Source organism: Semicossyphus pulcher, unplaced genomic scaffold (assembly GCF_022749685.1).
Source record: "Semicossyphus pulcher isolate SPU_LCO1_2020_fin unplaced genomic scaffold, fSemPul1.0.p SCAF_9, whole genome shotgun sequence".
NCBI classification, from domain to species: domain Eukaryota; kingdom Metazoa; phylum Chordata; class Actinopteri; order Labriformes; family Labridae; genus Semicossyphus; species Semicossyphus pulcher.
In genome coordinates, this window is record NW_027211770.1 from 15,092,949 (window position 1) to 15,118,480 (window position 25,532).

At 42.6% G+C, this 25,532-nt stretch overlaps 4 protein-coding genes across 10 annotated transcripts; 1 reads left to right on the forward strand and 3 right to left on the reverse strand.

Annotated features, from left to right (window-relative positions):
• Positions 1-136: 136 nt before the first annotated feature.
• Positions 137-1,826, reverse strand: clec3ba (C-type lectin domain family 3, member Ba). The gene is made up of 3 exons (XM_069656877.1): positions 1,640-1,826; positions 1,400-1,498; positions 137-947 (listed from the first exon to the last, which is right to left on the reverse strand). Exons 1-3 carry the CDS (start codon positions 1,737-1,739, stop codon positions 547-549), a joined length of 600 nt encoding a protein of 199 aa, XP_069512978.1. The 5' UTR covers positions 1,740-1,826; the 3' UTR covers positions 137-546.
• A 1,395-nt stretch (positions 1,827-3,221) lies between these two features.
• On the reverse strand, positions 3,222-9,436 carry fez2a (fasciculation and elongation protein zeta 2a). 4 transcript variants are annotated; one of them, XM_069656874.1, is made up of 9 exons: positions 8,957-9,436; positions 7,789-7,897; positions 7,495-7,608; positions 7,191-7,323; positions 6,783-7,048; positions 6,493-6,573; positions 6,293-6,368; positions 6,143-6,208; positions 3,222-4,324 (listed from the first exon to the last, which is right to left on the reverse strand). In XM_069656874.1, exons 1-9 carry the CDS (start codon positions 9,301-9,303, stop codon positions 4,308-4,310), a joined length of 1,209 nt encoding a protein of 402 aa, XP_069512975.1. In that variant the 5' UTR covers positions 9,304-9,436; the 3' UTR covers positions 3,222-4,307. The 4 variants fall into 4 exon arrangements, with proteins under 4 accessions (XP_069512975.1, XP_069512974.1, XP_069512977.1 ...); XM_069656873.1 differs by having other exon boundaries at positions 7,495-7,611; XM_069656876.1 differs by lacking the exon at positions 6,493-6,573.
• Positions 9,437-9,972: 536 nt separating this feature from the next.
• ubxn11 (UBX domain protein 11) lies at positions 9,973-14,762 on the forward strand. Its single transcript, XM_069656758.1, has 14 exons — positions 9,973-10,043; positions 10,132-10,172; positions 10,617-10,727; positions 10,885-10,985; positions 11,065-11,116; positions 11,200-11,279; positions 11,364-11,448; positions 11,548-11,765; positions 11,848-11,925; positions 12,000-12,123; positions 12,415-12,518; positions 12,642-12,715; positions 13,608-13,757; positions 13,849-14,762. Exons 1-14 carry the CDS (start codon positions 9,973-9,975, stop codon positions 14,006-14,008), a joined length of 1,449 nt encoding a protein of 482 aa, XP_069512859.1. The 3' UTR covers positions 14,009-14,762.
• Positions 14,465-25,462, reverse strand: cep85 (centrosomal protein 85). 4 transcript variants are annotated; one of them, XM_069656754.1, is made up of 14 exons: positions 25,373-25,462; positions 24,391-24,450; positions 24,154-24,285; positions 20,332-21,125; positions 19,224-19,354; positions 18,890-19,007; positions 18,606-18,791; positions 18,081-18,233; positions 17,840-17,994; positions 17,608-17,725; positions 16,970-17,020; positions 16,782-16,889; positions 16,445-16,688; positions 14,465-16,328 (listed from the first exon to the last, which is right to left on the reverse strand). In XM_069656754.1, exons 2-14 carry the CDS (start codon positions 24,428-24,430, stop codon positions 16,165-16,167), a joined length of 2,394 nt encoding a protein of 797 aa, XP_069512855.1. In that variant the 5' UTR covers positions 24,431-24,450; positions 25,373-25,462; the 3' UTR covers positions 14,465-16,164. The 4 variants fall into 4 exon arrangements, with proteins under 4 accessions (XP_069512855.1, XP_069512856.1, XP_069512858.1 ...); XM_069656755.1 differs by lacking the exon at positions 25,373-25,462 and adding an exon at positions 25,187-25,249; XM_069656757.1 differs by lacking the exon at positions 25,373-25,462 and adding an exon at positions 24,749-24,827.
• Positions 25,463-25,532: the final 70 nt, after the last annotated feature.

Here is a 25,532-nt window from a genome sequence, read left to right on the forward strand (position 1 = left end):
CTAGTTTTTGTATACTTTATTTAAAGGGTTGCTATATAATCATTTTTAAAGCAAACATTTCCCCCCTCCGGTATGCAGAACATTCCTTTAATATGCAATGTTTTTTTTTACCAGAACAAGACAATGAAAAGGTTAAAACTGAGTAGACATGTTTATTTACATAATATATTGTAAAATAAGCAGCATAACTTGACACTCGGGGCTAAAATAAAGATGTTGCCTGGGATAAAGACAAAAAATGATGCATGCTCTTCAGTGATAAAAAGAAAGGTTTAACTTGCATTGATGAGCAGGTAAAATAAAAACACAAAAACAAGTCATTCAGTGGCGTTTACCTTGATACAAAGAAAGTATTTAAGAGTTTATTGAATGTATGTATAAAAATAATAATGACTTTAGCTTATACAGTGACATGGCTTGGTTAAGAAAATATGAGCTAAAGAGAGATTCAAACCTGATACTCAACATGTTTCTTTCTTACCTGTAAGCACTACAAAATGTTTAGCAGTGTGTATCTGCACAGAGTGTTGTTAAACAAGTCAGCCCTCAGACGATGTTGAACTCGCACACTGAGGCCTTCTCAGCCCTGCAGCTCTCATCAAACCACTTCCCGTTGGCCGTGGTGGAGAGGATGGCGCAGTTCTGGCTTCGACCTCCGTCCGGCTGCAGGGTGATCTCCGTCTCCCAGTTCTTGAAGCGCACGCTTGAGCCGGACTGGTCCACCCACTGGCCGTCCGTCACCAAGTCGTTGACGCCCAGCCACACGTGCTCCTCGGGGCCGATGCTCTGACGGACGTAGCTATAGAGCTGGTCGTTCTCGTCTCCGTTCACAGGAGTGGCCAGGCTGCCGCCTTTGGCGGAGCAGTCGTTGCTGGCGGCGTGGAAGTCCTTCTTCACGGGGTCAGCCAGGAAACACTTACCGGGGACCTTTGTACCTCGCAGACAAACTGAGGGCAGAATGTTACACCAATGTATTTATTGTCATAAGTGATTATTAATCACTATTAAATTCTAGTTGTTATTTCTTTTCTAGTTTGCCCACAGGATATTGTTGCGAAATTTACTTTAAAGCAGCTATTTCCGGTTCAGTTTCAAATCCCCTTTTCTCTAAAAATGGGCTAACTACAATGCGCTGGATGAAATAATGTTTTACATGTAATGAACATATATTTCAACAATTTTTAAGAGACAAACTATGTGCAAATAGTAAATCGTTAAAATTGAACTTTTTATTTATGTAAATAACCAATAGCCACAGCCCAAACTTTGGGAATCACTGCTTTAGTGGATTATTGAGCAATAATATCTCTTTAGCTGTAATCCATAAATTTAGCAACACATTTTTCAAAATAAAATCACATTTGTGATATAAAAGAAAGAATCTGTGCGGGATAAATACCTGCCTGTAAAGCTTGCTGCTCTTTCAGCACATTCAGCTCAGCAACAATGTCATTAATCTGTTTCTTCAGCTCCTCAATCGCAATGCTGTTTGCAGAGTCTGTTAAAAGGGAGAGAAATGTAAAATTTATTCTAAAGTATAATTAGTTCAGCCAAAATTCTTGAATAACTCCCACATAGTAGCTCAGTGATGTTATCAGAGTCTGAACAAGTGAGGACATGATATGTTGACAGCCCGTACCTTTCTTTCCGTTTCTTCTCTTGGAGGAGGGCGTCTGCTGGAAGGTGCGGTGTGCCAGCAGGAGCAGACAGAGCATGAAGAGAAGCCCTCTAGTCTCCATGATTCTCACTTTAAACACTTTAAAATCCACCGCAAAGAAGCTGTTTTGATGCAGCCGCAGTAAAAGCTCCTCTCGGCTCTGAGCTCTGGCCGGACACAGACTGTTTTGTGTTTTTCAGACGGCTCAGAGTGAAATGAGGAAGTGTTATCGCAGAGAGAACAAATGTTTTACAGATGTTTAGCAGCCGTTTGTGTTGCTTTTGAAAGGCTGAGGGGAGATGGATGGTGAGCAGGACTGTGCAGCGTTCAGACAAGCATGAATCAGGTTCCACATGTTTCGAGGTTACTGATGAATTACAGCAGAGACCCTTATCTCCGTGTGTGTATGTGCCTATTGTGTGTCACATATACATATACAGAAATAGAGTTATTCATCTTTACCAATCATCTACATCTGCCTGTTTCTTATGAGCAACATTAAGCTGCTATCAGTTTTGCCAGTGCTTTTTAAAACATTTTCCCCATCATAGGTCCTGTTGTGTTTCTGTGTTCCAGCAGGTCAGAGGTCATGTATTTTGGGGTTCGGCCCACCGAACACATCTGGATCTCCTCAGTGAGTGGATGGGGTGCAGTAGACACGTGGCTAAGACTTATATAATGAAGAAATACTTTAAATTGAGTGTTTGTTTATGTTTAATTTCTTTTCTGTGAGACTTCAGAAGAGTTTCAGTGACCTCTGCCAGCAGTGAAGAGGAGATGCTCTGTGATCCCCCATTTCATCTGTACAGACACAAACATCACAGCAAAATAACAACAATGAAAGCTTCACTTCCTACATTTGCAAATACACACAGAGCAGCTTTGCTATTGCGAATCATTTAAGCAAAACGTGGATAATAACATCCATCCTTTATACGGCTTATGCTGTTCAGGGTTGCAGGGGGCTGGAGCCTTTCCCAGCTGTCATTGGGCGAGAGGTGGGGTTACACCCTGGACTGGTTGCCAGTCAATCACAGGGCTGACACATAGAGACAGACAACCTTTCACACTCACACCTACGGGCAATTTAGAGTCACCAATGAACCTATCGAGCATGTCTTTGGACTCTGGGAGGAAGCCGGAGTACCAGGAGGGAACCCACACATGCACGGGGAGAACATGCAAACTCTACACAGAAAGGTCCACTATGTTTGAGCTAGGATTCGAACCAGGAACCTTCTAGCTGTAAAGCGACAGCTCTTTCCTGTTAACAAGTAGTATATATTAAAGTATTTAGGGTAATTTCTATTATAAATCAGTTTCCAAAATACTTTTTTGGAATGACATGTATCAAATTCTTAGTTAGAACGGATTCATGGAAAATGAAATGGTTGCTATTAGTAACGATTTTATGATTAGCAATATTTAATAGAATGGGGATTTGTTACAAGACACTGATCTTTGTAGAACTTGATGAGTGATGACGTTGGCTGTTGTGGGTCTTATAATAATACTGTTGAATGTGTATTGGGACATGCTAAAAGAAGATATATCCACACAGATAGAGAATGATTTCATCAATATATTTAAAGTAAAATATTTACAAAATAAATTAACATTGAAGCAGGCTTTTTAAGTAGTCCAGCATTTTGACATTCATTGAAAATACGTCATTTGTAATGTACAAAAGTTCAGGCAAAGGCGAAGGCAGCTTGTTCATATACAAGAATACATACAGAAGAATAACCGCGCCCAGTCAGGGCGGATAAATGCTGCTCTGTGCACAGCAGGCACGACGACGCTCCAGCCTCTGATCAGAGCTACAGAGCGTCAGGAATACAGACAGTGCAGGGTCGTAATTCAGAATTCACTCGAATGCATAGTTAGTTTCAGTCCAGACTAAATCACCATCAACACTTTAACTTCCACAGGATAATAATACATGTTGTGTTCTGAGATGAAGCAGGTAGCACACCGGGCAGATGCTACATGGAAGGCTGTGTTGGATTATAAGATGGTATAACATTATTTTTAAGGTAACTAACTATTTGATTTGTGATTACATAATCGTTATGTATCTGCATTGTGTGCCTCTCTGATCTGTCTAATGTGCTGCTGTAATACTTGTTAATTTCCTCCTCAGGATCAATACAATCTTTTTCTATCGTAATTTTGCACAATTCTCTGTTATTGCAACCTCTGTGTTCAGCGTGCGCTGTGCATCTGTTTATTGCTCAGTGGATAGTTGAGCACATAAGTTAAGACAAAGCCCTTTGCATCGCAGCTCTGCTCTTATTTAAAACCAATCAAAGCTCACGTTCCACAAAGTGCCTATGCTGGTAAATCTATCTGGGGATGTTTCTTACATAATTTATCATTTTTAAAATACTCTTTCGGAGTGCAAGAGAATTTTAAACACTGAAAAGTAGTCAGACTTCACAGGGACACACGAGGTTTGCAAAATTACAACACAAAATAAAAGCAACTTAAGGGAGAAAATGACAGAAAAAAAGACACATCTTGAGGTAAAAACATGCAGGAATAAATTAAGTGTGCTTGATGTCAGCAAAACACATCAGTCCTCTTCTTCCTGATGCCATGGTGAACTTTCTGAAGCCTCTGCAGGGCGTCGGGCACCACCCCTCTGGTTTTACGTCGGGCAAAGCACTGTAATAACAGAAGAGATGAATATTTGCAGATTTAAGTGAAACAGTTCATTACAAAAAAACAAAGTAAGAGATACACAGGAGGAAAAACTAAAGGAAAAGTGTTTTTGTACCAGATAGTTCTAAATATCTACAAATTTAAAACACAATCCTGCTTGTGAAGTGAGAGGGGTGAGGACTAACACTTGCAGTAATAGTGCTACATAACTAACAGGCTAGCTGCAGGCTACAATGAGCTGATATCTTAGTGGGATCAACCATGCTGCATCCAGTCACTGAGAGGGACAGGGGGGACGTGAGAAGGAGAACATTGAGAGGGGGCTCTCTCCCAATGTGAGCGGCGACACCACAACAGTGCACACGTCACATGTGACACAAACACAAACCTCCTCGTCCGTAGCTCACACCAGAGCTAGTGAGCGCAAGGCAGCCAAAAGTTACATCGCAGGAAGTAAAGACAGAAAAGACGAAAAAATGAAAACAGAACATGAGTGAAATGAAGGAGTTAAAAAATAAGAGGAGGACTTTGCTTTTTATTTCATCTACATTAACCGTACATTAGTTTATATGATCATTTTGTAACGCACAGGCTGATATTCTTGTCTTAAAAGCAGTTACACACCGAAACATTTCAGACTTGTTTTCCATCAGTACAAGATAAAAACTCAAAACAAATAGCAACAGCTCATCGTATAAATACTCAGTGACAAGTACACATTTAAAATGAGTAAAAGTATTTGTGATAAAATATACTTGATTAAAGTAAAAGTACTCAGAATGAACAATGGCCCATTCCAGATTATATACATGATACTATTAGAGCATAATTATTAAAGCACTAATGTGTTCATCGCTTTAATGCTGCAGCTGGTAAATGTGGGGCTGATTTTAACTTCTTCATATGCGCTACCTGTCTGAATACTGTTAATTAACATTACAGCAGCCTGTGTGTGTCTACAGTAATCAGGCTGGTACCTCTGGTACTCTTATTTCACTGGTTGATAATAAACTGAAACATACAGATAAATGTACGTGATAAAAACAGCTGATCTGTGGTAACCTGTAGACACAGAGTGTAGGAGAATGTTTGGGTTGCTTGGCAACAGCAGTCCAGTTTCAGTTCAGTTGAGGAACTAGTTGAGTTGGTGGAGCAATAATAATGTGTTGTTGATTGTTACAGTTTGCCACTATTTGCAGCTTGTTTAACTGTTGTATAAAAGCAATGTCACACTCGAGGTTGTGATGTTACACTGAGTATCAGCACGGCTGTGATTATCTATGAACAAATCACAGCCGTGATGATATTCAGTAAAACATCACAACCTCGAGTGTGATATTGCTTAATTATCAATCTAAACATAAAAAGTGACTTACAGCTGAAAAGTAGGGGAGGATATACTTCTTATTTATTTAATCATTATTTTATTGGAAATGTTCCCATTGAAATACAAGATTTAGTCCTGACCGAGACAGCAGCATTAATGTTTCACAGAAAAGAACATCAGAATTACATAAATAAATAATATACCAAACTATTAATGAGCCGTGTTCATTGTTTGATGTAATTTCTATTTAAGTAATCCTGTTTCTGTATAAAGAAGTAGAAAATAGAAATACTTAACTCAAGTACAAGTACTCTAAAGTGCAATGCTAACAAACAGTAACATGGATCCTCTAATGAACTGAGACCAATAACTGATATGTAGAAAACAGCTTCAATATTTAATAATAATAACTTTTGCTAACTACACTTGCTAACTGCTAACACATCAGACTGTCAACTTCAATAGTGTGTAAATAAAAGAGAGGAGAAGCTCACCTTTGAGGATGTAGTCTGTTAAGAGACTGGGCACCTTGTCACTGTCGTCTCTCATCGCTTGTAGAACTGAAAGACAGAAATGCAGAGTAGTGAGTGGATCGATCACAGCCACTTAAATTCAATGACAGTTGGTTCGCTGAAGAAACTCACTCTTGGTCAGGATCTGGAGATCCTCGAGAGACGGAGGATGTCCTTTTTTCTCATACGGGATGACTGTGGTTAAATACTGTAGACAATGATTAAACAGAGACAAAGGCAGAGAGTAAAGGTGCTGTGGTGGATGTTTCTGAGGGAGGACAGTCCTATCAAGAAGCTGGAGTTCAGCAGCTGAGAGAGAAATAGGAAGTAACCTGTCTTTCACTGCACCCGCTCCCAAAGGTTTGTCTGAAGCTGTTTTGAATGACAGAGGAGAGTCCCTCCATGCTGAAGCGCTGAGGAGGAAGGAAGTAAAGCAGAGGAGCATGAGACAAAGAGAGGCCAAGGATTTAAGGAAAATGTAGTTTGTTGGAAGATGAAATACAGCGAGAGAAGAAGAAAAGATCTTAAGATAGCCTGACATTTCAAGATATTACCAGAAGATATATATCGATCACAAAACCAGGCTGATGATGTTTCTGTATCTGAGAGTTAAAGTACTAACTGATCCAGGCGTCTTCTCAGCGTGTCCCTGAGCCGCCCCGGCTCCGCCTTTAAGCTTCTTCTTCTTCTTCAGCAGCTCCCGGTGCTCCTTCTGCCGGTTCTGTACGTCGATGAGCGCCGAGATGAAGCTGTTCTTCACCTCTTTCTCAAAGTCCAGCTCGTCTCTGAGAGCCAGCTGCTGCACCAGCTCCTCCGAGAACCTCAGGATGTTCGTCTCTGTCTCCTCCAGGCGCTCGTTCAGCCCTGCCACGTTTAAAGTCCTCACCCCTGGACCACAGACACACACAAAAATAACTAATTACACCAGGTGAATATCTGTTACCAATAACAACAACCACTTCATGATGAAAATATCAGGATCATTACTGATCATTTAGCCAAACTTAAAAAGTGATTTGTGGAGACTCACTCTTCTCGAAGCTGGGGCTGCTGATGACGCGCTGGACGTCCAGGGAGATCATCGAGAGGTCCGACTGAGACGGATTGTGTGCTGCTTCCATGTCAGGAGAGTCCTGCATCATCTCCTCTATCTCCTCAATAACCTGCACGGAGCATCAACACACATTAGAGAGAGGAAGCCCCCTGATCAACCCAGTGACCATCAGTTATTAAATCTGTGTGGGAAATGGAAGGATTAATCTCAACCATGTTAAGCTGCTGCATTTGTAGGCGCGATGCAGTGCGGCCGCATCAACTGGAGACCGACTACACACCTGCTCTGCTGTGAAGAGCGGCTCCTCGGCGAGGCTGGAGACGATGATGGAGTGCATGTCCAGCTGCTCCCTCAGCTCCTCGTCGTCCGACAGCTCCGACGTGACGTCGGTCTTCTTCTAGTCAGGAGCAGAAGGAGGGGGAGGGAATTTAATCACAGCGCTAAACCCTGGCACCGTGAATATTTGAGATTTGTGTCATGAACGGAGGGGAGATTTGGCGAGGGAGGGAGGGAGGGAGGGGGGCTCAAGAGGAAAGTGGGACAAAGATGAGACGGGAGGGGCAGAGTCACTCACGGGTTTCTCCTCCAGGTTGAATGTGGGGACGTGGAGGGAGCACGTTCGAGACTGTTTCCAGTCCACCGGCATCACATGGCCGTAGTTCGTGGTCAGGGTGCTCCAGATCCTGTGGAGAAAGGAGGAGACTGTTTTCATGTTTCATTATACAAACATAAATTAAAGTTTAGTTCATTCAACATAGTACGACTTATCCTGACAGGTGTATTATGGCTTCTTTTGCTCTGAAGAAAATAACATCAGAGTTCAGAAAGTTTAAGAGAGCACTAACGATGTGGTTGTAGTTGTCTGAAACCCTGCATCACAAACTGGGGCATGTTTGACAGATGTGGGAATTAAACAGGCAGAAGGTCTAAATTAGTATTGCATTATGGGAAATGTAGCGTTTTCTGAGTTTGACCCATTTTTATCTAAAAGATATTTAATTTGCTCTTTCGCACCTTATTTCATAGCAACAATAAAACAAAGTGTATCATGAAGTTTGAGGGTCTTTAGCTGTACTCTGAGTTGATAATAGTATAATAATTTGGTCCACAAAATAGCAATCATTTAAAAAAAAATTTATGTAAACCTGGAAAAATAACCTCACATTTTAGATCTGTTTTTCCTAAAAAGTGACAGAAACAATTATAAGTTTATTAAAATAAATGAGTATTGAGTATTTTCATCAACTCTTATTTAACTTTAATTTTGCTCTATATCATCATTGTACAGGGTATTTGTACAATTACAATAAACAAGATAAATATGAGCCTACAAGTTAACATTTCTCGGTCCACTCATATTGGCATATATCTGTTCTTTAAAGTCATTTAGGAACACATACAGATAGTGGGCCGATATCAGAGCAACTGTATGGTTGAATGTGCAAATAATTAAGCTTACATTTCTAGAGTGTATTATGACAATGCTCAGCAGACCCATGTCCTGTGTTTTGATGACCTCATTAAAGATGGTGGCAGTGTGTGTGGCTGTCACTGGGAGCCCAATCACATCAATTAAAGACACAGTAACCCTTCCTAATAAATATCGGCTTCATGATATTTATTCCGCTGCAGATAATATGTCTTTATATGGTTTACTGCAGAAGATAGTTAAAGCCTTTGCATCAACATATCTTTGAAAATAACATCTCGCCTGCGGACAGGCCAGACACAAAAACACTCACTCGTCTTTCTGCAGCAGGGAGTCCTCGCTCAACACACTCACGGGAGCGATGCTGTCCGTCTTTGCGTTAAAATTTTGAAAGCACACGGAAAGCTTCTCGTCAAAATCATTCACCAAATCCTCCATTGACCTGAAAGCACCGGTTCCCCCAGGGGAGAAACTGTCGTCTTGCAGATCGGAAAAATCATCATCATCCGGGAGGAGCTGCAGGGCTGCAGCTTCTTCTTCCCCCGCGGCGGTGCCGGCTGCGCGGCCTTTCTGAGGCAGCAAGAGCCGCTGGTCCGCCACCATGCTCAGATCACCTAAAATCGGCCAGTCGTCGTCGAAATGCGCGATAGGTGCAGCCATAGCCCGGACCAGCCTAACAGCCCCGGGTTAGTGATGGATATGTAGCGGGACTGGCAGGCCTCAGCATCCTCTCTGAATGCCTGCTCACTTCCCACAGAGAGCGAGGCTGAGCCGGACAGTATGGCTGCTCCGCTCCGGGAGGGCCGACTAGTGGCTGAAAGTGACTGGATGACAGGATGCAGTGACCAGAGCAGAGATCATTACAGTATGATGACGTTTTTTTTTTTTTAAATTATGTTAGCTTAAACATCTATACACACGTTCAAAAACAATAAAACAAAAAAACCCACATCATTATAATAATATTAATTATTTCCTCAGTTGGTCCAATAAGAAGATTATTTAAGTAGGAAACACCTCTTTTTTTTATTGTAAAAAACAACAACAAAAAACAGTCACAGGCCAGTCTTAAAATACAAAACAAGTTCACATTTATGCCAAGAGTGAGCCTGTGAGTGAGTGACACAGACAGATTGAAAGTAACAGCGCCCTCCTGTGGATTAAACAGGAAGTATCAGGCCTCGTTCCATTGTATCAACTGCGTCCTCTGCGTTGCTAGTGACAACAGACTCCAAACAAACTTGATAAACTCGGGAAATCCCTCTGACCAGGCCTGTACTACACCCAGTCTGTGATATTTAGGTTAGTCACTCTCCTGTCTCAGGTAAAATGAGCTCACCTTTGTCCATGCTGAAGAAAACGAGGCGCACTCCCCTGCAGGGCCCTCTGAATGAACACTGGTAGGTTTCTCTCTGGGTAATATAATCAAAGCGCTAACTTGAGTGTGCAGGGAACATGAAGCTCAATTGCACTGTGTTTGATCTGCAGGGGCAGACAGAAATGGCCTTTCAGGAGGAATCTGTTAAAAGGTAGGTTGATTATCAGATCGTATAATGCCATAACACTGCACTGACAGGCCACTAAAACAGCAGCTGTATAAAGTGACGAAGGAAGTATTCAGATCCTTCAGTTACCTAATGTAAAAATAACATTAGAACAAGTCTTGCATTGCAAAAGTATGTAGGTTATATAGGAAAATGTATTTAAGTACAACAAATAAAAGCTCAATGCAGAAAAACATGACTGTTATACAATAATGTATTTGTTTTACTGGTGTACTTGGTAGAGGTGAAGCTAATGTGTAACTCTTTCATATAAGGCTGCAAGTAACATCATCTCAAGCCTTATTTTGTCCAATTATTGGACTTATTAAAATATGCAAATTTGACACACTTAATACTTTTAGTATTAAACTGCTCCCAGTAACAGGTAAACAATTATTATGTTCTTTTTAAATACATTTTTATTTTTAGAATTTCAGTCACAACTGGTCGATGAATCCTCTGATCAAAATACTCCCCTCACCTCTAAAACTCCGGCCAACCCTGCCTCCACTTCAAAGTCAAAAGCCCCTTTCAAGAAAGGTAGGATTTACAGTTGTGTATTTGCATAGCCAAGTTTAGCATCTATCATCTAACAGACTGAAAATCTAACCTCAGTGTACCCACATTGAAAACATGGATCTATGTATTTTAAGAGTGCAAAGGATGCTGTTACATACTTTAAAACCCTCATATTCAGGTGCTCCACCCAGCGACTCGGAGCTCATGTCTGCCATGATGCAGCGGGTGACCCTGCTGGAGAAAACACTCAAGATACAAATGCAGGAGATCGAGCAGAAGGTTAAAGAGACAAAGAGAAAATTTGTGGTAACAGAAATCTTTTACACATCTCTTTAAATTGTTTTCTTTTTGTCTGAAGGATAAAAAGATTTCTGTCTTGGAGGAAAAACTGAGGCTTCTGAAAGACTCAGGTAATATCTTCTTACCTTGATAGTTTGACATATATTTCTGCATAAATGCTTTTTGATTTTGGCTAAGTGTTTCCTGTGTTCAGAGAGCACCCATCATCTGAGCGGCAGAGACGATGTTGAAAAAAGGTGCCAAAAACTGCAGAACCAAGTGTGTGAAATGGAGGTAAGTTAAATTAATGAAACATCTCATTCATGTCTTCATATTGTGATTTTACCTCTCTGAATTCTGCTGATCGTCGTCTTTCAGAGCTTTCTGAATGACTACGGTTTGATCTGGGTGGGAGATGAAAGCGAGAGGCCACAGGACTCAGAGGGAGGCCTCTGGCAGCCAGGTATCTTCAAACTGATTTAAGACTCCTATAAAAAAATAATTTTACCGTATCTTCTACCTTAAATGATTACTAACTTTCTAGGTATCTTTCCTGTGCAAGATGCCTCTGAGGTCAGGAGCTTCCACATGAACTTTGACCTCGTGCTGCAGAGGATAAAGGAGCTGAACGTCCTCGCAGGGGACGGAGAGTGTTTCATCCAGTCGACAGCCACCGGAGCTCAGCTGGCAAAGAAGGATCCGATTCAACTGAGTCTCTACAGCAACGGCATCGTCATGTTTGACGGTCCTTTCCGCTCCTATCAGGAACAAAGCACGCAGGTTAGCTTACGAGCAGTGCACAGGGCAAAATGTAATATGCTAAAATGTGTTGGTTCAAATCCTCTTTCTTTGGTCTTTGCAGCTGTGCATGCAGGATCTGATGGATGGGTATTTCCCATCCGAGCTTCAGGACAGGTTTCCAGACGGTGTGCCTTTTGAGGTTTGTTTCTGTTTATGTGCAGGCAATAGTGTGAATGTAAGACTCTGCTGCTTATTATGATCTTATTTGGGCAGGTTCATGACAGGCGAGATGAGGAATTTATTTCCAGGCCACTGTGGAGTAAATTTCCTGGAGAAGGGCAGGCTGTTCTCGGGGAGAAAGATGAATCATCAAGTGTCGTCAGCTCTCAGTTATCCGGTCTGTGCTGCAAACATCACACTGATACTTCGATCTTATTTTGTCATTCCTGGGCCATAATGTTCCAGCTTTTCAGATCTAGCAAGAAGCTGGGTTAGCTTGGGCCTCCATGCTGACAAATGATGTCGTACATTCTACATTCATACACAATTAAGCAGTTGGTTCCAGGATGGGCCCCATAGTCATAGTCAAGTATCAGAATCCAATCTGTGCATCCCTGTTCAAAAAGTTGCACCTGATATGAAAATCCTTAACCTTCATCCTCATGCTTGTGTTTTCTTCTGGTCACAGGTAAGAAGTTGAGCACGGATCAGCTCCTGAACAGGATACCGAGGGTGGTGGTAAAAGCTGGTTGTGTGATTGATGTCAGGGACTCACTGAGAACTATCCTGCAGGTGAGGAGCAAGTAGGAACGTTTTTTACCAACTGGTGTTTTAGCAGTCAGTCACTTTAAAATGCTAACTCACCTGTCCGTAAGTAAACTAACTACAGTGTTCTCATTGTCTATCTGTCACCAGGGTTCATCTGAGGCCCACAGCTGCAACTCTGTGATCCTGGTAGACACACCAGCACTGCAAGCCATGAGAGAGAGGTATTAGAAATGTTATTGTTAATGCTCACTGTATAATTGCTTAATTTAACAATGAACTGCTTATAAGTGTCGGGAATTGTCATTACAAACTCCTGCTGCTCAGACAACAACAGAAATGTGTTTGAAGAAGATATTCCAAAGATAGTAAATATGCCAGGAGGAAGTAATGATGCACACATCTAGACCATTTGTACTTAATCTATATGTAAGACCACAAAAGATTTAGTAACTTGTGTTTAGTCACGCAGTGTAAGATGCAAGATGTACAAGAACATACGACATGATGTAAAGGCTGATTAAAATGCTGATTTTGCCCGAGCAGCTGATTGTAAAGGTTTGTGTAGATGACTGTATGCACTGGTCTGAAAAATAGAGCAGGTCAGCATGGACAGCCAGCATATGTTAGCTTGTGATGGGGCCTAAGATTCAGTCTTTTTTATGCATTTTTATTAGAGATAGATGCCGATGCCGATACCGATTATTAGTAGTCAAGGAGGCCGATAACCGATATTTGGAGCCGAAATCCATTTGCAGTAAAAGTGAAAATATTGGCGTCAAAATTTTGAATAATACAAACTCCAACACTTAACTTTGTTTAAATGCCTTTAGGCATATGTTTATTAAACAAACAAACAAAAAGCGCAGGGAGTTCCCAGGGTCAGCAGCATCTCTTATAAAGTTAACTGGAAATTTAAATAAATAAATAAATAACTTCCTGAAGTTTTATTAAGTAAATAAAACAAAGTTAAATAAAATTTGCAAAGAAATGAACTTTTTCTCCTCTCCGCCGTGTGTGTGAGCACTCTTATCGGCCGTCGGATAATCGGCCCGGCCGATAATCGGTCGATCCCTAATTTTTATGTTGAGTATGTTTGAATTCTGTACCTTACAGACTGCAGACAGTCAGCACTGACCGGCCTTCGTCTCCTCGTGATGTCATCACACTCAAGGTGAAGTCAGAAGATGGGAATCACACCTACGTACTGAAAATGTGCTCCTCAGAGACAATCGGCCACCTGCGGACGTATCTGGACAAACACAGGTGAGAGAAACACGTCCCCCCCTGCGTGCCAAATGTCTGTGTTCGTCTTTACAAAACTTGACTCTTGTTGCTTGTGTTTCTTGCATTACAGAGGAGCTGGTGTCTCTGGTTATGACATCATCAGCGCGTACCCACAGTGCTGCTATGGTGACGACAGCCACACACTCAAATCATGTGGACTCACGACTAATGCTACTCTGCTGCTGCAAAAGAGAAAACACCCTCAATTAATGACTGAGGTCATTAAATAGACCTGTAGAAAGAAATGTTTTCTTTTAAACATTAATGATGGAACTGATGTGTTCAACTGTTCCAGTAAGCTGTGACAGTGAGCCAGCATGCACAACACCAGAAACTGGAATAGTTAAATGGAATTCAGTGATCTTTCATTTTAATATTTACATCTGTTCTGTCCTAATGTGACATGTAGAGATGTCTGCTGTGGAAAACATCCACTGAGATGTTCACGTTTGAGTTTGTAGAAGTTGCAGACCTCTGTTGTTGAGCTCACTGTGATCACTTTGTTATATAACTTGAGGACAGGGATCGCCCCTGATCGATCGTGTCACAGTCGATACCTGATTATGTATATTGAATCTGAGCATATTGAGTTAGGAGAAGCTGGTACTCTGAGGGAAGACAAATCACAGCTGTTAAAAATCAAAGGAAACTGGAAACAAATTAAACCAAAACAAAATGTTGAAAATCTTTATTTCTAAAATATGCAAATACAAACAAGGACCAAAGTATGAAAATATAAACATCTTTTTCCCTTTTGCAAAAACATTTGAGATGTTAAGGCATGTGGAGCCTGACTTCTTCCAAAGGTAAATCTTGTGCTACTTGAGTTTTAGAAAAGGTCCCATGAAATGAAAAATGGCTTGTGTGTCCCTGGGTGTTGTTGCATATCTTTATATTAAAATCCCTTCTCTTCCTGTAAAGTGTCAAGTTCTTTTAAATGGCTTCTCCCGCACTCGGGTAAATATAAAACTCTATTGAGTACAATGCGAGTGGTGAGTTAGGGGTGATCCAGCCAACCCCTCCCACTGTCGTCATCATCACATGGGATTAAAACACTTCCCTTGTCCTCTGAAGAAGCTGACGTATCCTCGATGACTGGGTCCAGTCTTTTAGCTCTGCCCAACATTAAATACAGCCTTAAACATCTTCATCTCACATAAACAGGACAAACCACAGGAGAGAATTACGATCTGAAAGCCACTTCATGGGACCTTTACACTTTGTGGACGCCAAGTTTGCTCAGACGCATTAATTAGCACATTGTTACAGCGACACATACGGAGGACCCACTGAGTTGTCAAAGCAAACAAAACAAATAAATAATACTGAAGATTAATACTGTTTCTCAGTCATACCTATATCATAACCACTCTGTCTAATGCATGTCAGCCATCATCAACCTGAAATGTACAGTTTACTGTGAAGAGTTTTAACTAACCTCATTCATCTAACAGGAACAGAAACAGTGTCGCGCCTCCACGAGCTCCAAAGTGATCTGCTACATTCAGAGTCAGGGAATGTATCGACTATCCTACGGGTTGATACGCTGAGAGAAAGGTCATATTGGAAGAGTCCGCTGCAAACAGCCCTTTGTGGTTGGTCTAGAAATGAATTAGCATTGTGGTTGCAAACAGAAAGGCACGTGTCGGTGTTCATTCAGAACGAGGCCTGCAGCAGAGAGGGTGCGTTCGCAAACATTCGCAGACTCGACCAGAGTTTTTCTTTGGTAACAAAACTGTTGGAGGCCTGTCGGTGTGAGAAGCTGAGTTTTTGGTATTAACCCTTCAGTTTGTACAGTTTTTTTTCCTCACAGCAGAGTCGAACGTTACAGTGTTCACCATTTTAAATAATGGCATGTTAGTAACATTTCCTCGTGGGTTCAGTTAAAAGCAGATTAAAATACGTTCAGTTGATTGTCAACCACTTCATGAATAATTCCCCTGCAGAGGAATTTAACATTTAAATAAATTACATCTGTGGGACTTCTACACAAAAAGCTATCCACTAGAGAAGAACAAAAAGCATAAGACTGTTTGGTAACCGACACTATCCTGTCATCATTAATAAAAAACACGCGCGCACACACAATGCTTAAGGATCAAGTATTAGAGGTAAGTTATTTCCTGTTAGCCCTTGGACTGAAATAGATGAACTCACCAGGGGATGGGAGGGTTCTGAGCTACAGGCAGGCGGCTCGAGGACAGACGTACAGTCAGTCTAGAGAAGAGGAAGCTAAACCATTTGGGCTTTCCTCTGTCCTCATTTTAAGAAGATTAAAATCCAGTCCTCGTTCTGACATTCAGTAACTGAACGACGAGCCCGTTTTAGAGTCTCCAGAGGTGAAGTGGGGCTTTCGCAAGTTTCTTGCATCACCTGGGAGTCAGGGTTATTGGGTAATGCAGTTATCTCCCATGTCCTGTGCGTAACGGTCCAGTATCACATTGCGTAGTTCCTCAACGTCCCGACGGAGCTGCTGAGCTTCAACCAGCTTCTTCTGCAGCACCTCAGGGCTCATCCAGTCCTCCGGCTGCTCGGCCACCGGCGGGGGCGCTGGACAAACAAAACATGACTCTTATTCATGATGTGAAAATTGCCTGATGCTTTTTATTATATTTAAAAAGAAGTAAATTCATTGTGTTTAAAGATTTATTAAAAGAAGTGCTTACATGTGAGGCCGAGCAGCAGGGACAGGTTGGGGTCTTGTCCCTGAGCTCTCTGGGTCAGGATGCTGCACAGGGAACGCAGGTCGCTGAGGCAGGAGGCGATCTCTACATGCAGCCTCTGTGTGAGACGAGCCCCTGCGGGCTGCAGGCTGGAGGAGGCCTGGTTGGTGCCTCTCTGCTCTGGATCGCTCATCTGCTCCTGCAGGGTCAGGTTCTGCTCCATCAGTTCCTGGTTCTGTGCCGACAGCTGAAACAGAAACAGACTTTCTTATAACTCACAGGTTCTCTGCAAAACATAGAAAGAAACAGGATCATTTTTCGGGCGGTCAGTCTGTCTCACCTCCTTCATGGCTGTGTGCAGCTCCAACACATTCTGCTCTTTGGCCAACACCTCCTCTCTGAGAGCCTGAGAGCTGCTCTCTTCCTGAGATATCTGCTCCTCCAAAGCCTGCAGACACAAACAGTTAATGACTCAGAAATATTAAGAACCACACAAGTCACTGAGGCTCAATATGAAGAGATAAACACCTGGATCTGGGAGCCAAGCTGTTCCATCATCCGGTGCTGCTTCTCAATGACCTGCACAGAGAAGAAGTGAGTTTTATAACAGCGCCTTTTAACAACAATCATCTCCACATCATTTTAAATGACACATTTCTCCTTTCTACTCTGTAGGAGTGGGACGTTGTGACCTAATAGTAGGTATGTGTTTATGACTTTGCAGGTGAAGCACAAAGATGCACAGCAAGCATAGAGGAGCTACACTCTAAAACAATGACAAACCAGACTACCCAATAAAACTGAGTGAAGTTCAGTTTACCCTTTGATGGATCGTCTGCCGCTTTAACCACAATTTACATAAACTGACTTTCAGGGAAATGAACACTTCTCAACTGAACAAACACTTCCTCTGAGCTCACTCAGTCAGATCTACTTTTTGAAGCTGATGTCATTTGGGGTTAAACAAATTAACGGTAAAAGTTGACAAGATTGCAGAGAACAAGACTTTAATGAATTCTACCTTGGGAAAGATACGTTCAAACAAATCTTTTCATTGTTTTGCCTAAGTCCATATTTATCAAATTTCATTGTAAAAACTGTCCCATGACTTTCTCAAGCACCCAGGCGAAATAATAATTAAAATAAAAACAAACAAACAAACCAACCTTTTTGAGTCTCTGCTGCTCCTCCCTCAAAGTGTTGTTCTCTCCTCTGAGCTTCTCGATATCCAGGGACGGCAGCCTGGCTCCGTCCTCCAGGCCCTGCTGCACCCGCTGCTGCATACTGATGAGCACAGAAATAAAAACACAGAATGAACATTATGCAGTGATTACTGCGTGAATCAACACTCCCACTCAGAACATGTCCACTTGGTTTTCAGACTGTGTGTGTACATACTCAGTGATGGTGGTCAGCAGGTCTCTCTCCCTGCGCTTCTGCTCTTCCAGATGTACGTCTTTTTCCCGAAGCTGCGAGCGCGTCGTCTCCAGGCAGACCTCGGCTTCTTGTACTTTGTCTTGTAGCTGGGTCACCTGCTGCTCAGCCTCTAGAAGCTGATGCAAACACACATCCAGGTTTAATAATTTACGCACGTCAGACCCAGTTAGAACGGATGGACCAGAAGAAGAGCTGTCCTCACCTGCTTGTTCTGGCTCTGGTAGTCCTCTAACGTGGGCAGGTCGGCGAGGTAACGCTCCAGAGTCTCAATACGCTGCTGGTTCTCTCTTTTCAGCTCCGACTCCTTCTGACACTTCTTCTTCAGGTTGTTGATGTGCTTGTCTCGACTGCGGATCTGCACCAACAGGAAACTTGGTAAGCAGGATAATAATACACTCAAAAAGGTGCTACACCCCTTTATAATTCACAGCCAGCAAACGTGACAATTTGTCCCTCCAAACACCATCATTTGTCCTTTCATCTTTCTCTATGAAAAAGAGTACAGATCTATTTATGCTCTCAGCTTAACAGTGATTTTATCAACAGCATCTCAGCTCTAGGGGGAGTTTCCAGAACACTGTTTTGCTCCTATAATATCTTCGGATTCTGTGGCAGAAAGTGGGTTAATAAAATACAAGCTAGCTCTCAACAAACCAATCCAAGTACAACAATTTACTTTTTCTTTCTCTTGCGCAAACACAGGAAGTTGTGTTAAGCGAGCACCTACCCTCTCTTCCTGTTTCTTCATCTCCTCTGCGTGTCTCTCACACGTCTCCTTCAAGCTGTCGGTAAGCCGCCGCGTCTCAGCCTCGACCGCCCCCAGCCTGCGCTCAGCCTCCGCCTTCTCCAGGGCTGCACAGTCTGTGCGCTCAGTAAACTGGGCCCTCAGGAACACGTTCTCCCTTTGAGCCTCCTGTTCAGCCAACATGTGACACAGAAGTTTCAATGAATGTTCTTCAGGGGATGAATACGTGGTGTTGTTTGTAAGAGCTAGAGCATGTGTTTACTGACCTGTAGTCGCAGCATGCACATATCCCCATAAGAGGCTCCTCGGCCCAGGAGAGCTCCGTGGACCTGCAGCTCGCTTTCTCTCAGACGCTGCTCCAACTGGGTCATGTGCTGCTTTTGTCTGCAACACAAGAACACTGAAGTCAGCATATTTGTGAAAAAACTATTTGTTAAAAACCCTGTTCAGGGCCTGTGGTTAGGGGACAAATGTAAATACTACATTAATTAAATCCTTTTAAACAGACCACTATAATTTCAGTGACTAAAATAAAGTTCACAGGGGAATCACAGGGTTAAATGCCCCCCCATGAGCGGTAAAATTATGAGTAACACTTGCCTCTCAATGATGAGCTCCTTCTCCTTCAGCAGACTCTCACTGGCTTTGACCAGAGCGTCCCACTTTCCGGACTCTGAGTGAACGGGCGTCGAGTACAGAGATGGATACTGACCCACTCCAGAACTCAACAACTGTAACAAAAAAAAAAGGCAAAGACCACGTGAGGGGGAGGCTGCATCAGGGGGAGCGAATCTAGAGACTTTGTCAACAACAACACTGGGCATTTCAAACAGCTGTGACAAATGACAAATAAAAACTTGGTGCGTCTCAAGCCGTGCCAACATCTCTCTAAAATTAAAAGCAATCCAGCTCAGTGACTATTTAAAGTCTTTCTCCCCACACAACTGAAGGCGTTGCCAAAAGCTGCTGTATTCTGATGCCCTGAAGGAAACAATCAACACCATGAATGAATGCTTCCATTCTGTCACAACTTTAACCTAATCATTTAGTGTAAGACACTATTTGAATTATCATCATAAAACCAGCACTACAGTAAAAACCTTTTATAGAGTCCATTTAAATTTTGCATATCAATATTCTTGCCAGCCTCATTATCTCAAATAAGTAAATAAGTGTCAGCTGATTTGTCAGCACACAATACGTGGAAGTTCACGGCATCAGCCAACACAGGTTTTTACCATTGTGACAGCTTTTTACAGGCTGCGAGAGAGAAGCTGTGACAAGGGGTTTAGCATTGATCAAGCACAGTACTGTCTGACTAAGAGTGTAATAAAATGTTCATTCCAGACAAACACCGGAAAACCCTTCAGTTCTTATGACTTGGATCTGCTGTTAGACTAGTGGAACCCGGCTATAAAATAGGACAATGCGTCTGCGTGGCCTCAGGCTCTGTTTAGTGGGACGTTATTCTCCAGTGTTGACCCATATACATTTGTCAGCAACCAAATATCTGGCCAGATTTCAATGTGCACAAACAAGGGACTGCCCCACATGTCTACTCCAGGGACCTTTATCATATGGAGGTATTTTCCTAAAAACACTAACTTACTAACTCCCACTAAGGACTTCCACATATTCATAGCAGCCAAAACTGAAAAAATCTTCATCTCTAGTTTAGTATCATTTTCTATTCAGGGTAAATGCTTACCTGCATTTGTTCCACTTGCAGGCGTAAACTCTCCAGTTGCTGCTTATGTTGCTGTTGTTGCTGCCAGCTGGAAAGTTCACTACATCTGTCCTGCCGCAATGGCTCATAACCTTTGGGGCCTGCGTGCTCCCTCAGCAGAGCCTGAGTCTGCATGCTGAGCGGGTTTGCATAAAGTCCAGGGGATCCGGCCGCACCAGGCTGACTTCCCCTCTGATTACATGTTTCTGCTGTGCCGGGAACCCCGGGCCTAGCTTCAGGCAGAACCTTATAGCTGTGCTCCATGCCTCCTCTGTAGGCCTCAGACACGCAGTCTGAGGCGTCTCGAATCCCGGTTGCCTGTAATCGGAGTCTGACATCAGGGCATAAACCCCCCAGCAGGGCTGACTGATTTAGCGTAGGCTCCACAGCAGGAGTGTCAAACCTCTGGCCCTCATCCATCCGCGTGTGATCTGCGGGGAAGAGCGAGTGGTCCAGCCCGTTGACGAGGCTCCGATAGCGGCTCAGGCAGTCTGGCTTTGGCCCCACGAGATCGCCTCCCACACCGGCCTGAGCGTCCAAGTTGGGCGAAGAAGCCGATTTGGAGAGAGAGGAAGACTTTGAGGTGGAGCCGCTTGGGGTTCTGGAGCCGGAGGAAGACCTGTGACCCTCAGAGGACAGGGAGTCCTCCTGGACACATGACTGGGGCTTCGAGGCCGGGGCTCCGGCCGTGGATGGCATGACATGTGCAGTGGGTATGGGGATCTGACTGCGGATGGGCTGGAAAGGGGGGCTGCTGCTGATGGTGCTGCAGAAATCTTTAAAGAGTAGAAGAAGAAATTAGACATTGCATTGAGTGTTATTCCCTCACATTTAAATATACAGACAGACCTTGTTAAATCAGTGCAGAGTATCTGGAGCACTACTGCAGGCCATTTCCTCTATTTTCAGGCAGTGATGTAAAGTAGATGCAGCAGGGTTTATGGGTGGCCTACTTTGATGATGAGGTGTCACCACCGAAAGAATTAACTGGCTCTGACTGACTCAACCCAGGGAATAAGCTTTTAATAGACTTAAACCAATGCGCAGAATAAAGCTCTCTTTCACAAGATTAACAAAGACAATATGTTGTGGTATAGTATTGATAAAGCTTGTGTTCATTGCCTCGTCAGTAATTACATGCTGGACTTCTACTAAGATAGAACTACTGCTTTCAAATCAGCACAAGCCCTTCTAATTATTCCCATAAAAACATACATAGATACGTACCCTGAGGTTACTTTACAGAGTAACACCCAATCTGCTCCAGTAAACATGCACAAAAATGTGAACTGTCTTCATTTGGAAACCTCAGAGATCACATTATGCCTAAAAAAGAACTTCAGCAACACAGTGACGATCACTACAACCAACCTCCTACAAGCAAGCAAGCAAGCCCCAACACAGTTCAAGAGTTACATAACTCTGATTTACAAACCTGAGAGACCTGCTGAAGTCTGGAAATCCGGCATTCACTCGAACGCAACAAACATGTTATTAGCTGTGGCATTTTTTCTACAGCTGAACCGAGGTGAGCTGAGCTGCAGAAAGCTTTAAATACAGACAACAATTTGTCCTCTGCATGTCTGTGCTGTTCCGGATCAACCTCCTGAGCTAAGACCGTTATCGTAGCAGCAGGCAGGCCCCCGTGCCCAAAGCCGTATTGTCCTCGAAACAGCCAAAACCAGCCTGTATCAAGCTCTGAGCAAACACACAAACAGGCATACACCGGAAAGGTTAGGGGTATTTATAGCCCACCTCTCAAGTTACGGAGTGATCTGTGGGTGCCGCTTATTTAAGCACCTTGCCTCCTCCCACTAAAACACACACATCACACACGTGTCCATCCAAAGTCAAAGCCTGAAGGGTCTGCTCAGTTTGTTTAACTAGCAGCTCTTTGCAGTCCAGAAGGTAAATAACACTGAGGAAAAGGACGAGAATATTAGGGAACTACATCCAACTTATAGTGAGGTAAAACTTCTAATATAAAAGAAGCCTCGGGCTCCGCTGACTGATGTGTGGCTGGAACAAGTCTAAACTTCTCTGTATGGTAGATGTTTGCTCGACAAACATTCCTTTCTTCTGAAAGTATATGACTAGATGACAAATTACCTGCAGTTGTAAAACTGAATGTCTCGATCATCACCAGGTGGCTTCATTTAAAAACTATTTCCCTTTCAAATTAAGAAAAAATGTAGTATTCTAAAGCTGTTTCATTTACAGGGCAAACATCCTATATGGTACCATCTACACCAGGTCATTATTGTAGCTAAATGTGGGGCTAATTGTGATGTTGCTATGCACGAATGTCAGTTTAAGTGCAAGGACAAAGCTGTGCCACCACCAGTAGTCTGCTTAACAGTTGTAGCAGAAAGTAGTAGATAGATTCTAAGCCCACATGAAGACAGCAGCTATAAATCCAAATCCAAAGAAGACACCACATACTAGATGAACACGTTCAGGCTCGTACAAAAACCATGCAAATGTAACAACCGATGAATTCTACCAATCCAATAACGACCTGAGACAAAATTAGCTTGAAGGCAGCTTCAATCCTTCTGAGAATGCTGTCGTACAAGCCCTGAGCTCAGTGGTAAGTGTGATTGGGGCTTATTGTAAGATAACACTGGACACTCTAAAGATGAAGCATATTTAGTTGTTTGGAAGATATGCATCTTCTATAATGTCTGTTGGCTACACCAACCCTTTAAGGTAAAGTGATGTTTATCTGGACAGGTGAGTGGAGGTGTGCAGAGGTCTTGTAAATGCACCACAGTATGTAGGAGTGTGCATAAAATGTAGAGCATAGACACATACCTTGCTGTTACACAACTGCAGAGTTTTTATGAGCACTGCTGCACCCAGGAGATTTTTTACCATACCAGTAAAGATCTACTAAGATGTTAAAAATTGTGTTTAAAAAATCATCATGTGTCATCCTTCGGGCTACCGCAGGGAAGCCAACACAAACATGTTATTTGTTGAAAAGAGCCAAAACTGTGAACCTGTTTGATGTTATTAGGAACAGTTTCAACTGGCAGCCCTGCCATGAATAACAGCTTTGTGAAAGTCCAAACGCTACAGCACTGATACACTTCTGATCATTTTCCATTCTATTCTTTTGATGTGTTCCCTGTAGCACATGGGACTACCAAGCCCAGCTGGCTTAAACCTTCCTGATACAGAGTGTCTGTTATTTTTTCCACTAAGCGTAAACATGTATAAATATAGCACATAGACACTCCCATCATACCCAGTGAGATTTAATATTTTCTCCAGTGTAATAGAACCATTTACTACCATGACAATATAAATAAAAAACACTTTTAATGTGACATTTCACGCCACAGGCAAGGTCCAGTCCTGGCATCCCAACAACTTGTCCTATCAATTAACCTTTACACCAGAGTAGTGCAGAAGAGCCTCGGAGCATTTTTGGCTGTGACTATAATCTACCTCTGCAAATCTCCCGGGCACCCACTGTGGATCATGGACACTTTTATCACTCTATAAAAAGCACAAGAAACAACAACACAAACGTGAAGTCTTTTCTTTTCTTAGCACATAGAAGGGGTCGGGGCCGAGTCTGGGGGAAACGCTGTGCTTCTCTCATTACATATTCTCAACTTTCAAGTCAGCTTATAAGCCAATTTAAAAGTAAAGAATTTTAATGACAAACCACCATGTGGCAGAACACGGGGATATTTGTAGAGTTCAAACTGTAGCTCGATTACTGACAGACAGACTTCATAACAATGTTACATAACGCACGCTACAGGCAGTGGAAGAACAAGCAAAAGTCATCACCTTCTGTGCTGTCAGATGCTGAGGTGCCAAGACCAGTGTCCCCGCTGTCCGATGTTCCAGGCCGGCGGCCAAAACGGCTTTGGAACTTCTCTGACACAGCTGGCGTCTGCCACTCCATGTCAGCAAAGCGAGCTAATGTATATTTGTGAAACAGGACAACAGCAACAGAGGAGCCAATCATCAACAAATGCTGAACTGACGGAGTTTATGTATTTTGACGGCAGGGTGTCAACTTACCCGCTGGTTTGGATTCAATATATCTGTGTGAAGTTGTCATTCCATACAAGACAAAGTCACCTGGTTGAGATGAGGAAATAAATTAGATTATTATATTGTTCTGACAGACTGAAAGGATAGTTTTAAATCATATATCAAATGTACAAATTGATCACAGGCCAATTATTGGCATATTGTTGGTCTACTAAGCCTCTGTGTAACTTCTGTTAACTGGACAACAGTGCAACAGAGAGGTGGTAATTGTGTTTTAGTGGTGAACCAGAGACTGAAATGTCCTCAAGAGCACTTTCCTTGCACAATGTTTGAACTAAACGTCCATGTACCAGAGCAGCTGTTAGCTATTGACTGATCTGCTCACCTATCAAACTCATCTGCCCCTCAACATGCCAGAAACAGCCTGGACACACTCTTCTGAGTACCAACAAAAATAACAACATGAGCACATGTATTAGCGTTACATAATAGGTTATACAAACATCTATGTCCTCAAGAGGTTACAGGAAGTTGTACATTACTTCTGGCAAAATCACTTAAGGATACAAGCTGTCTAGACGAAGCGTGGTTGTAACAAACTAATCCTCTTCACTAGCTAATTCATAAAGGAAGTGCCTCGCGAACACTTAACAAACCAGGGGAAGCTATCAGCTAAACGTGACTAATCGCTAAATTGGATTTGTTAAAATTATATGATGCTAACGAAATGTGTCACCCATAGCTATTACATTCTAGGTTGTTTTCTGGGTGACTACATCTTTATTATTTCTTACCCAGAAAGCTCTATTTTGTTGTAACGTACCTGCGAAGAACTGCACCGTTAACCATTTTAGCTAATCCATGACAAAACCGTTTCCGTCTTACAAGCTAGCTAACGGCTAACACAACGTTGTATTTGAGTTATCACTACAGAACGAATCTCTCGTAGCTTTTGTAGTTACATAACTATGGCTAAGCTAACTCTCTGCGCTGACAAAAATGACTTTACCTTTTGTTTCACATAAAAACAGAAAGCAGTAACAAATCTCGGTTTGATGCTGGCAACCGACGCCGAATCTGTACCATCCGTTGCTGCTGTTGTTCCGCTAGCCAACTGAACAGATCCCCTCTGATGGCAGACAACCCATCAAAGACACTGGGGACGCTTG